At 41.6% G+C, this 15,733-nt stretch overlaps 1 protein-coding gene across 1 annotated transcript; it reads left to right on the forward strand.

The window, feature by feature from the left end:
- The first annotated feature begins 636 nt into the window (after window positions 1-636).
- LOC127786825 (uncharacterized) lies at window positions 637-2,013 on the forward strand. Its single transcript, XM_052314512.1, has one exon. It carries the CDS (start codon window positions 637-639, stop codon window positions 2,011-2,013), a length of 1,377 nt encoding a protein of 458 aa, XP_052170472.1.
- Window positions 2,014-15,733: the final 13,720 nt, after the last annotated feature.

Genomic DNA, 15,733 nt, shown 5'->3' on the forward strand with positions numbered 1-15,733 from the left:
CAACCCTACCGCATTTAGTGCACGAGAGACAGCCGACATGAAAAAAATGATAGAGCAGGTACTACAACAGAATAAGTTATTACCTGCTCCCGAGGAACAATCCCGAGGAAAGCTACCATTCGTGGCAGAAGTAATGGAGAAGCCTTTGTCGAGAAAGTTCAAAATGCCCCAGATAAACCCTTATTCAGGCAAAGACGATCCCTATGATCACGTGCAAAATTATGAATCTCTAATGATGCTTCATGGATGGGACGATGAGATAATGTGTAGGGCATTCCCCTTAACCTTAACTAGGCACGCTCGGGCCTGGTTTAATGGTTTACCCGAAACATCCATTTCTTCATTCAGGCAGTTAAAAACAGAGTTCATAAAGGCATTCATTATCAATAGTCAAAGGAAGAAAGACGCCACATACCTTCTTAGTATTCGGCAAGGGCATAAGGAAACCCTACGTCACTACGTGGACAGGTTTCGGAATGCCACGCTTGAGATTTGCAATTTGCCTGTAGAAATGGCTGTGTCCGCTATGTTTCAAGGAACACGACTACCCCCTTGCAAGAATCATTGTCTCTGGACCCGCCGAAGTCTTTAGCAGACTTGTTCGTCAGAGCCAATAAGTACATACTCCACACAGAAATGATGAGAACGATAGGGGGAAACGAAGATGGAGAAAGGAAAAGAAAAGAGCGAGATAATGAAGAAGGACCGAATCAACAAAAAGAACGAACCAAGAGGTCAGATACGGTTGGACCACAATTCCATCATTACACTAGGCTCAATCAACCCCGGTCAACTATACTGGCAGCAGTAGAGGGGTCGGGCCTTCTCCAGCTTCCGAAAAAGCCAGACCGTCCCATGGGGAGAAATCAAGAAGAATACTGCAGATACCACCGGATTCGAGGGCACTCCACTGACCAGTGTAGGGAGTTAAAAAACCAGATCGAAGCGCTCATTCGGGAAGGGCACTTGCAAAGGTATGTAAGGACTGAAGGAAGAAACGACCGAGATTGGCAGAGAATGGAGGAAAGACCTGAGGGTCAAGATAGACGAAATTTGCGACAGAATGAAGACAGAATTATACCCCCCCCCAACAATGAGCCGACACATCAAGCCATTCATGTCATCTCTGGGGGCGAGACTCTAGCTGGGGATACTTCTTCTTCTCGAAAGGCCTACGCTCGTCAAGCCTATCAGGTCAATTCAGTGATGGAGACAAGAGAAGACGAGGAGCCCATCACATTCACCCCTGCTGATAGGGGAGATATAATACTCCCGCATGACGACCCAATGGTAATTTCCGCAATTGTCGCCAAACACCCTGTCAGTAGAATCTTGGTGGATAGCGGCAGCTCTGTTAATCTGATCTATTGGAATTGTTTCGAGCAAATGTGTATGTCCCCTGACCGATTGAAAAGAGTGTCATCTCCCTTGTATAGCTTCACTGGGGAAGCTGTCCCAGTGGCGGGATCTGTTCAATTGCCAGTCACGTTAGGTGTCGACCCTCAAACTGTGACCCGACAGGCAAATTTTATGGTGGTCAAAGCCCCTTCAGCAGCATATAACATGATTTTAGGACGACCGCTCCTCAACGATATGAGAGCTGTAGTGTCCTCTTGCTACCTATTAATGAAGTTCCCCACGCTCTCAGGAGTGGGGCAAGTTCGGGGAGATCAAAGGAAGGCGAGGTCCTGTTATGTGTCATCTACAAAAGGAAAAAGGACAGAAGAAACTTTGTCTATTGCTGAGAAAGCTATACACAAATCCTTGGAAGAAGAGATTGCTCGCAAGCCCCAACCAGTGGAAGAGTTAGAAGCAGTACACTTAAGCGATGCAGACCCCGAGAAGTTGGCGTATGTTGGCACACAGCTTCCGAAATCGGTAAAAGAAGAAATCGTGGAGTGCCTAAGAAAGAACTTGGATGTCTTTGCCTGGACACTAAAGGACATGCCAGGGATCAAGCCAGACGTGATATGTCACCATCTGAATGTGGACCCTCAGTTCAAGCCTATCTGACAAAAGAAGAGGAATATTGCCCCTGATAGACTGTCAGCATTAGAAGATGAAGTTGATAAGTTACTATAGGCAGGTTTCATCCGAGAGGTCTTATACCCAGAATGGCTGGCAAACGTCGTCATGGTTAAAAAACCCAATGGAAAATGGCGCGCGTGTATAGACTTCACTAACCTCAACAAGGCGTGTCCTAAAGACTCTTACCCGTTGCCTCGGATCGACCATCTCGTGGATGAAACATCTGGGTATCAATTGTTAAGTTTTCTAGACGCCTTCTCGGGGTATCACCAAATAATGATGTACCCTCCAGATCAGGAGAAAACATCATTCATTACAGAGAAATGGATATATTGTTACCAAGTTATGCCCTTCGGGCTCAAAAATGCGGGGGCCACCTATCAGCGCATGGTGAATAAAGTCTTCAAAGAGTTATTGGGTGATACCATGGAGGCCTATGTTGATGATATGATCATAAAAAGTCGGGAGAAGGAATCGCACGTAAAAAAGCTAACGTAAGTGCTCGAGGTCTTTAGGCGATACGAAATGCGCCTAAACCCAGCAAAATGTGCATTTGGAGTTCAATCTGGAAAATTCTTAGGGTATATGATCACGCAAAGGGGAATAGAGGCGAACCCTGAAAAAATTCAAGCGATATTGGATATGGAACCCCCAACATCAATTAAGGAAGTGCAGTGGTTGACAGGCCGAATAGCGGCTCTCGGACGCTTCCTCTCCAAGTCAGCCGAAAGGGAACTCCCGTTTCTTCAGACGTTAAGGGCAGGAAAAAAGTTTGAGTGGACGGAGCAATGTCAAAAGTCGTTTGAAGCATTAAAAGAATACTTGAAAGAAGTTCCTTTGTTGACCCGACCCGAAACTGGGGAAACGCTATATTTGTACCTAGGCGTAAGTGACAAAGCGGTAAGTGCAGTGCTGACCAAGAAGGAAGGACCGGTGGACTGGCCGGTGTACTATGTCAGTAAGGTTCTACAAGGCCCAGAAACACGTTATCCCTTCATTGAAAAGGTGGCGTTGGCCTTGCTAAACGCCTCTAGAAAATTGAGGCCGTACTTCCAAGCCCATTCCATTAACGTACTGACGAACCAACCATTGCGGAGCATCTTGCAAAAACCTGAATGTTCCGGCCGTCTCACCAAATGGTCCATTGAGTTGAGCGAGTATGACATACATTTTCAGCCTAGACAAGCCATAAAAGGGCAAGCGTTGGCAGATTTTATTGTTGAATGTACTCCCTCTAAAGAACCCAAAGAAGATAACAGAATAGAATGGCTATTGTTCGTAGATGGGGCCGCAAGTTCACAAGGGAGTGGAGCTGGAGTAGTGCTTATCCCGCCAGAAGGAGAATCCCTTGAATACTCTCTGAGATTTGCTTTTCCAAGCTCGAACAATGTGGCCGAGTATGAGGCGCTAATTGCCGGTCTAAAGTTAGCTCGAAAGCTTGAAGTAACGCAATTGGTGGCACATAGTGATTCTCAGTTGATTGTCCAACAATACTACGAGCAGTACGAGACTAGAGAACCGGTCATGGGACAATACCTACAAAAAGTCAGGACACTTGCACAATCGTTCGAAAGTTTCCAGTTAATGCAGATCAACAGATCCCTCAATGGTCATGCAGATGCCTTATCCAAATTGGCATCCACCAAAGAAACCACTGGAAGAACAGTATATGTAGAAGTCCTTCAGCAACCTAGTATAAACGAGCCTGAGGTAGCATGCATTGAGAATGATAACGACTGGAAAATCCCTTTTTACAAATATTTGACCACGGGAGAATTGCCAGCAGACCCATAGGAGGCCAGAAAAGTTAAAATTAGAGGGGCTCGTTTCACAGTGATTAATGGAACGCTTTACAAACGAGCTTACACTATGCCGCTCCTCAAATGCTTAGGTCCCCAGGAAACTGGTTACGCCTTGGCTGAAATTCATAGCGGAATATGCGGTGAGCATCTGGGAGGAAGGGCCCTAGCAGCCAAAATCCTAAGGGCCGGTTTCTTTTGGCCCACATTACAACAGGATGCCCAAACGAAGGTCAGGGAGTGTGATAAATGTCAAAGGCATGCTCCGATTCATTCCACTCCAATATCGCAATTACAGCCCACATTACAGCCTATCCCCTTCGCTCAATGGGGCCTGGATATTCTCGGCCCATTCCCACGAGCTACGGGGCAAAGAAAATTTCTTCTGGTAGCAACAGATTATTTCACCAAGTGGATTGAAGCAAAAGCCCTAGCCACTATCAGCGCCAGGAAAGTAGAAGCTATGGTGTGGAAAGACATTATATGCCGGTTTGGTGTCCCACGAATCATCAACACTGATCATGGAAAGCAATTTGACTGTGATTCTTTTCGAATTTTCTGCAAAGGCCTAGATATTCAGTTAAGGATCTCTTCAGTGGCATATCCCCAGGCAAACGGACAAGCCGAAATTAGCAACAGAACAATTTTACATGGTTTGAAAACTCGGCTGGAAGGCGCAAAGGGAGCATGGGTGGATGAATTGCCTACCGTCCTGTGGGCCTACCGAACAACCAGCCGAGTCTCAACGGGCGAAACGCCCTTTAACTTGGTGTATGGGACAGAAGCTTTGATTCCAGTAGAAATCTCGTGCAGGTCACCCCGATTGGACGCTTATGATAAAAGTGACAACTCAAATAACTCTGATGCACTGAAAGAAAATCTTGATCTCATCGAGGAACAAAGAGACAGGGCAGCTGTGCGAATCGCTGCCTATCATAAAAGGGTGGCCCATTATTACAACTCTCGAGTAAAGAGCCGGCCTCTCAAGGAAGGAGATTTGATCCTCAGAAAGTCGATCATCACCAATGCACTCCGAGAAGATGGAAAGTTTCGGGCAAACTGGGAAGGGCCATATCGCATTCAAAAAATGATAGGCCCTAGTACATGTATTCTCTAAACACTCCAAGGCGAAACCATGAGCAAAACGTGGAGTACAAATCACCTAAAATTGTACTCTCCTCCTGACATGTAACGCAATAATAATATGAACCCGACGAGGGACCGTGGACGTAGGCACATTTTGCCGAACCACGTAAAATACGTGTATCTCCTTTTTTTTTCAGACAAGGGAGAAGAGAGCTCTTTACTTCCCCGCAAAGTGGTATAACAAGTCTTGCCCGGAAGTGAAAATTGGCGTGTAAACTAATATCCCGCTAGTAGGTTGCCCTACTAAGCCCGATAGTAATACGTAGGGCCCTGCCATGCAGTGCACCATGAGAAAAGCATGGCTCAATTGGCCCGGTAAATGTAATAGTTGCCCTGCCTCAAAGCCAAGTGGCCCGGCCAGCAAAGTAATAAATACGTCCAGCACAACTCGTCAATATTGAAAACGCAAACTATCCCGCCAGTCTATTTAATTGACCTGGCTTGATAACAAGAGGTCAAGAAATTGCCAAAGGACCACTAAGGGCCTGAATGCCCATAGTCCACCTAATGGTAACGACCTAAAATCCCAGACCCTCTGTGGGCAGCAATAATGAAGAAAACCAGCGAAATGCAGCCATTGTTGAGAGACGAATCTTATTCATGCAAATAAAAGATACTTCACTCAACAGAGAAAAAGCTACTACACTCTTAAAAAAAAAAAGAAAAAAAAGAAAAAAAAAAAAGGGGTCTATTCTAAGTCCGCTTCCTCTTGCCAGAACTGGGAGCACCGCTACTCGGAGCAGATGGGGCCTCCCCTTCTCCTTGGCCCGATGATGCAATAACTGTGTCATCAGCTGTGGGTAGGGCATCTGTCATCTCCACTTCCTCTGAGGCAAAGGCATACGGCTCCCACGGCCCCGACAAGTTCTCCAGATTATCAACTAAACGAGCATTCAAATAAGCCCTGGGACTAGTGGGGTCAGGATCATTATATCTTCGCCAGTCAGGAACATCAGACTCCTCAACCTCATCAGTATAGACCAATTCAGGGAACTGTTCTCCTGGGCGTTTTAATTCCAGATGCGAGCGTGCGAGATAGAATCCATACATCGTAAAGTAGCCCCCATAACTGATCTTTCTCTCTTGACAGTCCGTTGAAAGGCGATAGTCCCTCACAGCCTTCTCCTGTGCTGCTAAAATCTCTTCCTTCCTTCGGTCCTTGAGCGACCTATATTGCTTCTTCTGACGAGCAAGCTCGTCTACCCTCAAAGAATGCTCTTGCAAAAGGTTTTCATGAGTTTCCTTAACTCCTAAAAGCTCTCTCGTCAGCGATTCTTTGCTATTTCGGAGATCCACTATCTCCCCCTTTATGCTTGATGATTCACCATCAGCTTCCGCCAGCTTGGAACGCATGTCTTCTACCTCTCGGTTCAGCTTTCTGATATCGGCTTGATAGCAACGCTCGTGATCCCTCCACTTCATCGCGTTTTCTCTTGCCTCCGCTTTCTCTTGTTCTGCTCGATGATGATAAGCTCTCCCGATAGCATTGGATATCACCAACCCCTGAACCCCCTGGGTGTAAGCAATGTATTAGAAGACCAACAACCAAGTCAGACGGCAAATACAACATATAGGCACAATAAAGGCATCCTATCTCAATAATCTTTTGCTCAGGAGAGTTGGCAACGCTAGGCCAATTGCCAAAAAAATTCTACTCATCTTGAGGGAGCACGGTAGCGTACATCATCCTGGCGCCCACCCCCGGGTCCCTTACAGAATCTGAATCAATCAGCCCGGGCTGCACCTGGAAGTGGTCACCCCTCACTCTAGTGCTGTTAGGAATTGGCACGGAATTCCGTCTAGGTTCAGCGATGGGAGGAAGAATAGGCCTAAAGTCTGGGAGCTCAGCCTTTAGCTTTCGTCGATCCCTACGAAAAGGGACAAAAGGTTGGCGACTCTCCTCCCTGATTCGATCGAGCTCGCTGCCAAAAGAAGAGCGAGAGCTGCCAGTCCCCTTTCTTCGTGAGCCAGAGGCATTGGTTAGATTTGGTTCCCCGATGGCGATTTCGGGGACAGAAAGGTCTAACATGGAAAGGCCTGAAGTGGGAACCGAGGGTTTAGGACAAGAAAGGCTGGGCAAGACACTCACCTCGGACCTCTTCACTTTTAGACGCCTTCGAGACGAGCTAGGAACTGGCGGAGGAAGAAGGCTAGGATCGGGAGTGTCAGACGGAGGCCCCTGTGACAAGTCATGGGGCGCTTGAGGAGGAGGTTGTTGATCTTGCTCGCCAGCCTGTTGTGAATTCCTACCACGTCGTCTGAGCGTTTGTTCCTTGAATATATTCATATCGTCTACAAAACAAGAGATAAAAGTCAACCACTTGCATGGATAATCTCTACAATTTTGGGGGTCTACCCTCAGAAGAAGAATAACCAAGAAAGACCATACTCCCTAGAGATCTTCCCTCTTTCTCGGGGCCCTCGTCCTCTTCCTCGCCGCCCTCTTCCTCCTCAACTTGTAAGGCGTCCTCGGGCATAGCCAGTGGTGGCACAAAAGCGAGAGTGGAGGTCCCGGGCATGTCTTCAAGCCGAACACCCCACCCTGCGGCAGCAATATTTTCTGAGGTAAGCAGGTCGGGTAGATTACAAGTGCCAAGGGCACATAATCTCTCAATTACTCGGCGATAGACAGCCCGGGAAATCCCGATGTCATCAAGCTTCTCCGACCAAAAGTCCCGCTCGTTATCCCAACACCAACGAAGCGGTGCTTTCCAGCTAGGAAGAGGCTCGACCACAATCCATCGGGACTCGAAGTCCACCTTATTTTGGAGCTTTTGAAAGAGAGAAGATAGACCCACAATCCTTTGAAGTGTGAAAAAGACGCCCCTCCGTTCGACCCTCCTCAACCTATAGAAGCAACCGAACAACTCTATGGAAGGAGGCACTTGGATCATATGGCAAAGGATGGTGAATCCAACTAACTGACCCCAACCGTTAGGATGAAGTTGAGCAGGGACAATGCAATGATAATCGAGCCACTCCATGCCAAAGCTAGACAAGGGGAAACGAAGACCTGCTCTTAAAGAAGCCAAATATACCCCGAAGCCATGTCCCCCTACCATAGCGGTACTTGTCTCCTCAGGCGTAGGAAGTCTAATATGATGATCAATTGGGATATGGAAACGAGACTGTATCCCAGCTAATTCTCTCCCCTTCACCGAAGACCGTCGTCCCAAAGATATATATACATTGGGAGCAGGAGGTGGAGGTGGTAAAGCATTCTTAAAACGGCCCATGTTGAGTGCTTAAATCCTAAGGCGCGGCTGCGAAAAGCAAATTTTTCGAGCGAGTTATGACTCCTGGGGGTCACAAAAGACTAAGGGCAAGACCCATGGGTGAGGGTCACGCCCAGATGGTAAAGAGACCCATGAGAAGACTCGTGCATGGATAAGGCCAATAATTAACCCTATGGGTGAGGTCACAAAAGACTAAGGGCAAGACCCATGGGTGAGGGTCACACCTAGATGGTAAAGAGACCCATGAGAAGACTCGCGCATGGATAAGGCCAATAATTAAACCTATGGGTGAGGTCACATAAGACTAAAGGCAAGACCCATGGGTGAGGGTCACGCTTAGATAATAAAGAAACCCACGAGTAGACTCACGCATGGATGAGGTAAATAACAAGGCCCATGGATGAGGGTTACGAGAAGCTACGACCAGCAATTAGACCCATGGATGAAGAAGTATACCGTGAAGAAGCTTGGGACGCTGAGAGGATCCTTACGAGTGAGTAGTTGAGCAATGAAAAAAGTGAAAGACCAAGTCATCCTTTTATAGTGGTCCTGAGAAGACACTGTAGAAAGAATAAAGCCGAAAGACTTAGAAGAGGCGGATACGGAAGAAAACCTTCTCCTCAAAATGAAATGAAAGTGGTCTCTTGTAAAAAGAGTTGCAGCATAAGCAAAATACTCTTTCTCCTGAGATTTTCGACAGAAAGAGTAGGGAGCAATTGTTATGCGTGAAGATACTGAAGAGCGATGCAAGCATGGCGGCCCGAAAAAGTGCCACGTGGCGACCTGAGGAAGCGCCACGTGGCGGCCTGGGTAACCAAAGGAGGCCACCCAGGGGCGCGGGCGCACCTAGAGCGACCCTTCGCGCTCGCGCAGCCCCGCGCTCGCACGGCCAAGCAGCACGCGGCTGCTTGGCGAAGGCCGCGCCCCTAGCCTGCGGGGGCCACCCCCGAGTGCCCCCCCTAGGGGGCGCTCAGCTGCACAGGCGCAGCTGGGCGTGCGCACGGCTGCGGGTGCACAGCCGCGCGCATTTGCGCGCGATCCTCCCCCGAGAGAGGGTCACTCGGGGGTGAGGTACCCCTGAGTGCCCTCGCCCGGGGGCGCCCAGTTGCGCGGGCACAGCTGGGCGTGCGCACGGCTGCGCGCGCGCCCCTGCACAAGGGCGGCCGCGCGCATTTGCGCGAGGTCCTCCCCCCCGAGAGAGGGTCACTCGGGGGTGAGGTACCCCCGAGTGCACCCCCCTATGCACGGGCGGCCGTGCACACCTTGCTCGCGGCCGCCCGCGCACGCAGCCGCCCGTGGGCGCAGCCGCTCACATGCACAGCCTCCCGCGCGCACCCTCGCGCACGCCCCCCTTTCGCACCCGGTCCCATGCACTTGCACGCACGACCCCTCGTGCTCTCCTTGCCTGCACTCGTGCAAACCCCCGGGTGAGGGTCACCCAAGGCGCCGCACTGACATCCACGTGCCACGTGCCCCCTATCCTTGCGCCACCGCCTCCAAGAAACTCGGCCTAAGGCTATTCCCGCGAGACTTGGTCAAAGCCTCTCCGAGATTCTTGCCACAAAACTCGGAACACGCGACACATGGATGCCCCTCTTGTTGCTATAAATAGGAGGTCACTTTCCCTCATTCGGTATGCAATCTCTGACTCTCGCATTTACTCTCTTACTTTCGAATACTCAATTTCTACGGTGATCTAACTTAGGCATCGGAGGGTCCGCACGGGGACTTTCGCCCACGCTCCTAACTGATTTATTCTCTAATAGGTCATCCATCGCTCGGAAACACCTCCGGAGACTCATCCATCGCTCGAAAATACCTCCAGAGACTCATCCATCGCTCGAAAACGCCCTACGAGACTCACTCATCGCTCAGATACGCCATACGAGGGTCATCCATTGGTGGTTTCCCATTTTATAAATTTATTGTTGTAATCGTGTAACAACAGTAATCAAACACATCCTTAGAGAATTACAATATTTGTTCTCTTATTATCAAATTTATAATATAAAGATAAAAAAATATAATAAACACATAATAGACAGAATTGGAGAAAAGGCCAAATAACAAATGATGCCTAGTGAAAGGTGGAGCCAGATGCGATGGTGAGAGGCAGAGACGATGACGCGCACACAAACTAAGAAAATGTGAATTTGTCTAAAGACGATGACATAAATGGAGCTTGATGAATAGAGACAGAAAATGATGAAGATGGAGATGCACGAGGGACAATCTAGATGGAGCCAGCTTGATGGATCGCGACGACCACTCGATGGACCTTTGCTTGATTTTGTATATTTGGAAAGTAAATTTCTAATTTCAATCTGGGAAGTCATTTTCAGATTTTTATTTTACATTGATTGGAAAGTGATTTTTGTTTATTTTAATATTTTCCTAATATCAAACACAATAAAACTCAAAAAACACTCTCCAAGAAAAATATTTTATGGCAAACAAGCACAACACTAGTGCTTTGTACGTTAATAGTTGAGAAAGGATAATTGTAATATTTTCAAATGTAACATATAATATATTCAAATTTTTAAAAGTGATACAATAAAGTCTTTAACTATACATCTTAAATGTCACACGTAACAATATGCAAACACCACCCAAAAAAAAAAATTCAAAAGTGACACAAAACGATTTTAATTGAGGCCTTTCAAATGCCACCGCATTAAAATCAATAAATGCCACCCCATGTTCTTTTTAATAACACAATTGAAATGACACCAAAACACCGCATCTACTGGCATTTGAACATTTCATTTTCTTTTTTCATTTGCATGTTTAATAAATTATAAATTAATTAAATAATAAAAGGGCTTAAATATGATTGTTAGTATAATTAAAAAGTATTAAGAGTGTGTTTGATTATATACATTTATCATAAAAAATGTGTAATTATTATACATATTTTTTATGGAAGTATTCAAACACTCTTAATTTTTATATGAAAAATATGTGTATGGTACAAATATTTAAAACTTATTCCATATAATTCATTTTCTAAGGGGTGGAGTGATTTTTGTTTTATAAGCAATCATTATTCATAATTAAATTATAAATAATGCAATCAAACACACCCTAAGGGACGTTTGGTACAGAAGAAATTTTAAGATTCCTGATAATGTTAGGTTGAGAATCTGTATTCCCGTATTTGATACAATTTTTTTATAAAAAAAATCATGGAAAATAAGATTATCGAGAATTATTTTTAAACAACTTTCCCACAAAAATATTTCTATGGAGGGATTGGGAATCCAAGTTTCCCAAAAACTTGGGAATGTTTTTAACAAAAAAAAAAGACTAAAACACCCTCTTACCCTTTTATAATCCATACAAACATATTATATATACTAGTGGTGAATAAGGATAATTTAATTTAAAAATAAAAAAATAAATTTGTTATTTTAAATAATTTTAACATAATTGATAATTATAATTTTTTTTAATCTTCAATTATTTATCAAAATTTAAGTTTAATTAATTATTCGTTGTTCAATATACTAATAGAAAACACTTTTAATTTAATGTACTACCATTCAATATGCTTGCATTATAATACTGGATATAATTAAAACCAAAAGTTGATTTTTCACATAATATACTATGAGGGCACATGTATGTCCTTGCATTATAAGAAAGAAACCTTTTAGTAACATTTAAAAGTGTAACTTAAAACGGTTTATAGTGACATTTCTTTTAGGGTTGTGAAATTTTTTACAAATGACATAAATATTCATGTTACTAAAACAATTTGTGGCACTCTTAATGACACTTACACATGGTATTAAGATTCATTTGCTTAAAAAAAAGTGTTTTTCTAAAATGTATTTTCTATTTTTTTGACTATAATCTAAAAATATTATTTGAAAACCACTTTTAATATTTGGCGACATTTAGATAATTACAATATTTGTTCCCTTATTCTCAAATTTATAACATAAAGATAGAGAAAAACATAATAAACACATAATATATAGATAGAATTGGAGAAAGGACCAAATAACAAATGGTGCCCGGTGACAGGTGGAGTAAGATGCGATAGTGAGAGGCTGAGACGATGATGCACACACAAACTAGGAAAGGTGAAGACAATGACATAAGTAGAGCTCGACGAACAGAGACAAATAATGATGAAGATGGGATGCAAAATGAACAATCTAGATGGACCGTGACAACCACTCGATGGACCGTTGCTTGATTTTGTATATTTGGAAAGTGAATTTCTAATTTGAACCGGGGAAGTCACTTTTAGATTTTTATTTTACATTGATTGAAAAGTGATATTTTTTATTATTTTAATATTTTCCTAACATCAAACGCAATAAAACTTAAACAACACTCTCGGAGAAAAATATTTTATAGCAAACAAGCACAATACTAGTGCTTTGTATGTTAATAACAGGAGAAAGGATAATTGTAATATTTTCAAATATAACATATAATATATTCAAAATTTTAAAAGTGATACAATAAAGTCTTTAGCTATACATCTTAAATGTCACACGTAACAATATGCAAACACCACAAAAAAAAAAAAAAAAAAAATTCAAAAGTGACACAAAACGATTTTAATTGAGGCCTTTCAAATGTCACCACATTAAAATCAATAAATGCCACCCCCATGTTCTTTTTAATAACACAATTGAAATGACACCAAAACACCGCATCTACTAGCATTTGAACATTTCATTTTCTTTTTTTTTATTTGCATGTTTAATAAATTGTAAATTAATTAAATAATAAAAGGGCTTAAATATAATTGTTAGTATAATTAAAAAGTATTACAAGATATCTTAGTTAACTGTATATAACAATTAGACAAATCAATTACAAAAGATGTATAGTTAAAATATAAATATTTTTCACTTACACAAACTCTATCTATATACATAATTACTATTTCAATGTTAATAAACTAAAATATAAAACTATTAGGGGTGATCAAAAAACTCGATGCACCATGAAAATCGGCCAAACCAAATAGAACCAGTTGATTTTTTTTTTAGCGGTCGGAAACGGTTTGAAAGCTGTCCAAACCGCGCGGTTTGCAGTTTGGACAGTAGGCGGTTCGATTTTAAACCAAATTGCCCATCAAATAATATAAAAAATAATTGAAAATAATTGATTTGGATAATACATTATTCAATTACATATATGTATATATATTTGGAAATAATTGTATGATGACATTCATTATTTGATGTTATATCACTGGTAATTTGATGGTAATTACTGATAATCTTTATTTACCATTTTTAAATAGCATTTTTAATAATTTTAAGACTCACATGTATCAGATTTTCAAACCGCGATAAACTGCACCAAATCAGACCGCAAATATGGTGCGATTTGGCCACACCAAAACTAGACCGCGATCTGATTTGTTCAAAAAATCGCACTAGCGGTTAGGTGTACTGAAAATGGTTCAGACCAACCAAACTGTACCACACATACCCCTAAAACCTATAATTAGGAAAATTTTCTATTGCCAGCTTTAGGTAACATAAAATATACATGATGTGGGCAAATTAGGGGTGGGGGGGGGGGGGGGGGGGCATGGGCTTGTGGGTGGGAGGACTCATATACCCCCTGCAAGCCTGCATCGGTTATCATATTATTGATCGACGCCAACAACATAACATTTCTTATTATAATTATATTTAAAAAACTAATAACATCTACTTCCTCAAATTATTTCGTTAAAACGTTATATATAAGCACATAGAAACTTGAATAGTTGGACATTTAAAAAAAAAAAACAATGCAAAAAAAATAAAAAATACATACCTCTTAATAGGATATATCTATCGATAACATATTGATCTAATTAATCAACTCTACTTGGATAAATACAAAATAAAAATAAAACTTAAAATCATCCACGACATATAATATAACAATGTCATCTCATAGCACAATGAACAATATAGCATTGTGTGCCTGACACAATAACTAACAAACAATGACACGCGTTGTAGAGGGGAGTGTGTGTCGATATCGATGCTGTTATTTAAAAAATATTTTACTTTTAAATAATTTTTATATATAATCAAATATATCAATGACTCGTTATAAATTTTAATAAATAAAAAAGGTCATAGAAAATAGAACTCATATCAAATTAACTTTTTTATTTTTTGTGGAGAAAAATCACTAAACAACTAGCATACCTAACTCACACACACAACAATAATGCCAACACTCCTATTGAAGAACTAAGAAGTCAAACACATGACAACAATGTCAATACTCCAATTGAAAGAGCTAAGAAGTCACTGTGGCATATAATAAAACTTTACCAATTTATACAAGGAACAATGGCGAAAGATTTTCAACCCTCTGGACCTAAAAGAATGCACAAGAAACACAAAATCAAACCAACACGTTCACTACCAAACAAAATAGTCCAATAAAGAGGAGAGACGTGAAAGAGAATAAGGAGAAACAACACGTGAACTTTTAATCTCCATCAAAGCTAATTGCACGTGATCTCTCTCTCTCTCTCTCTCTCTTTATGAAGAAGTCTCTATTACTATAAGTTTTGTTTTTGACTAATTTTTGGATTTTTGACAGAGTCGGGTTTTCTTGTTGACAAAGTTGGCGCTAGGGTTGTTTGATTTGTTTTCTTCCCTCTTTATTTTTATGTGTACATTTATTTTTTATTTTACAATATACGTGGATTTAAACTGTTGTTATGGGTGTGCAAACGATCAATTCAGTTATCGAATTGACTGAAATTCACTAATCGATTAAACTAAACCAAGAAGTAAAATTGAATCAAATCGAATAAGCTGAAAAATTGAACTAATCGATAACAAAAAAAAAAAAAAAAATCCAAACCGTATAAAACAAACTGGACTGATTAAATTGAAAAAACATAATAGGAAGCAAAAAAATCAAAGAAAACTAAAGTAAATGATAGAAAACATACAAAATTGAAGAAAATGACGTCGTTTTATAAACATCAAAATAGTATATTTTTTAAGTTTGTTCAGTTTGGTTATTTCGGTTACTCTAATAAAAAAATCCAAAATCGAACTTTTTGATAAAAATTAATTGAACCGAATCGATGTAAGAAAAAAACTGAATTGAACCGAATTGACAAGTTCGGTTGGTTTGATTTCGTTAATTTGGATAAACTGAACTTTTGTTTTCCTTACTGTTGTGTCATAGGTAAAATCCCAAAAGTTTATAATATCTTTTTTGGTTAAAAGACATAAATTTCCCATATGCGGAGGGGTTCCACACAAAACATACAAACACGATAAATCTGACATTTAAAATAATTTTGAATATTCCAATAAAAGGATAAATAATTATCCATAGGGAATTCTAATTATAAAATAATTATGAAATATTTGGATAAGTATCATCTATAAGAAATTTTATTCTTGAAAATGGCAAAATAAATGCCATCCATTAAGATAAGTGTCATCTACAAGAATTTTAATTTTATTACACTTTAGATAACTCTATATTTCTCCATAAATAAAGAGGCATAATTCATTACTAAAT

This window comes from Diospyros lotus, chromosome 12, assembly GCF_014633365.1.
Source record: "Diospyros lotus cultivar Yz01 chromosome 12, ASM1463336v1, whole genome shotgun sequence".
In the NCBI taxonomy this organism is placed as follows: domain Eukaryota; kingdom Viridiplantae; phylum Streptophyta; class Magnoliopsida; order Ericales; family Ebenaceae; genus Diospyros; species Diospyros lotus.